The sequence below is a fragment of the Mandrillus leucophaeus genome, unplaced genomic scaffold (genome assembly GCF_000951045.1).
Source record: "Mandrillus leucophaeus isolate KB7577 unplaced genomic scaffold, Mleu.le_1.0 Scaffold367, whole genome shotgun sequence".
Lineage (NCBI taxonomy): Eukaryota > Metazoa > Chordata > Mammalia > Primates > Cercopithecidae > Mandrillus > Mandrillus leucophaeus.
This window is the reverse complement of record NW_012103887.1, coordinates 1,015,948-1,017,884: the sequence shown is the minus strand read 5'-3', so window position 1 is coordinate 1,017,884 and position 1,937 is coordinate 1,015,948. Positions and strand designations below refer to the sequence as shown.

Sequence of the window (1,937 nt, the reverse complement as noted above, 5' to 3'; positions counted from 1 at the left end):
AATTCAAAAATTAGCCGGGCGTGGTGGCACGTGCCTGTAGTCCCAGCTACTTGGGAGGCTGAGATACAAGAATTTCTTGAATCTGGGAGGTGGAGGTCCCAGCGAGCCAAGATTGCACCACTGCACTCTAGACTGGGCGATAGAGTGAGACTGTCAAAAAATAAAAAGAAAAAGAAAATTTTTAGTGACTGGGTCTCACTATGTTGCCCAGGCTGGAGAACAGTGGCTATTCACAGAGATGATCATAGAGCACTAAAGTGTTTAACTCCTGGGCTCAAGTGATCCTCTTGCCCCAACCTCCTGAGTACCTGGGACAATAGGTGCAAGCCACTGAGCCTGGCTTAAAATTTTAAAAATTGGTATCATATAGACTATAGTGTCTGATCTTAGTGCAATTAAGTTAGAGATTAAGTAGAGAATTAACTTACTCTCTTCTAGATCTCTCTACTTCCTTTTTAGAAGGTAAAGTACATCCATCAAATACGAGAATAGGCTTGATCCCATGAGATAGTAACATATTTACAAATTTCATACAAAATCCTACATACCTATGGAAAAAAAGAAAAATACATTTCAGTGCTTCGCCTTTCTTAAGGTAATACTTCTGCCCTATTTTAAGCCAGATGAGAAAACTATGAAAAGAGAAAGTTTTTTATTTTGTTATTTTAAGCAAATGTTTTCGTAGGAATTGGAACTCTAACTTACTAGACTTGGATTCAAATCCTGCCTTGGATACTTATGAGTCAAGTGATGTCTGGTGAACTACTTGATCCTCCAAGCCTTGGTTTCCTTACCTGTGAATTAAAAAGCTTTGATATCCCTTCTAATTCTCACATCTTTGGTTTCAAATCTGGTCTTTTCCCCTCATTTTTTTATGTTAAAAAATGTCAAATCTATTGAAAAGTTGAAAGAATAGTACAGTAAACACTGGATTCTTCCAACAATACCACATCACGGCTAAGTAATTTAATAGTGATATAATACTATTTAATACTATTTGTATTATAATTGGTACAATTGTCTCAGTAATGTTTCTTATATTCAGTGGTGTCCTGGTAAATGTTTAACAACCAGTTCTCGGGGAAGAGGTGCCTGATTTCCCTGAGATAAATATTCCTCAATGGCAGATGAGCTACCTAGGTGAACTCAATGAATGCTGAGCTGAGAAGACATGGTGTATAAAGAGCCCATATGAGTTGGCTCCAGGACACCACTGCTACTATTTTTTCCAAATCCAGGATCCAATCGAGGGTCAGGTATTACATTAGGTATTGGAACAAAAACAACTGCATTTACAACTTCTATCATTTTATAAAGAAAAGGACATTTTAGCTCAAAAACAGGAAGGGGAAAACAATCTTTAAAGGTAATCTTTTTGCATAACACAAACTTAGCAGCTAAAATAAAGAAAATAAAAGATGACCTTTTAAATCATATATAGTCATCTTGATGAAAGACTCACTACATTGTTATCCTTATTTTTTCTATTTGTTGTAGATCAGTGACAGTGAACTTGCATTGGCATGGAACAATGATTGGGACCTGCTGATCATAAAGCAAAATTTAGAAGAAAGCAAATAAGAAATAATAATGAAATTTATAACACATTTGTTTTTTTGCTAACCAGGATTAGCAGTATGTTTTCTGTACCCAAGAATGTGGAAGTCAGAAATTATCATGGATTTCAAAGCATTTGTTAAAACATTTATCTTAGGTTAAGAATTGGGCCAGGCATGGTGGCTCATGCCTGTAATCTCAGCACTTTGGGAGGCCAAAGCAGGTGGATCACTTGAGGTCAGGAGTTCGAGACCTGCCTGGCCAACATGGTGAAACCCTGTCTCTACTAAAAATACAAAAATTAGCCCGGCGTGGTGGTGCGTGCCTATAATCCCAGCTACTTGGGAGGTTGAGACAGGAGAATTGCTTGAACCTGGGAG

The 1,937-nt window shown here is 37.5% G+C and overlaps 1 protein-coding gene across 1 annotated transcript in view; it reads right to left on the bottom strand.

Annotated features, from left to right (window-relative positions):
- The window catches only part of EXO1 (exonuclease 1), a 62,593-nt gene that overhangs the window by 51,311 nt on the left and 9,345 nt on the right, over nucleotides 1-1,937 (bottom strand). The window contains exon 3 of the mRNA XM_011990034.1: nucleotides 429-609. Coding sequence (XP_011845424.1) covers nucleotides 429-609 — 181 coding nt within the window. The remainder of the gene's footprint in view (nucleotides 1-428; nucleotides 610-1,937) is intronic.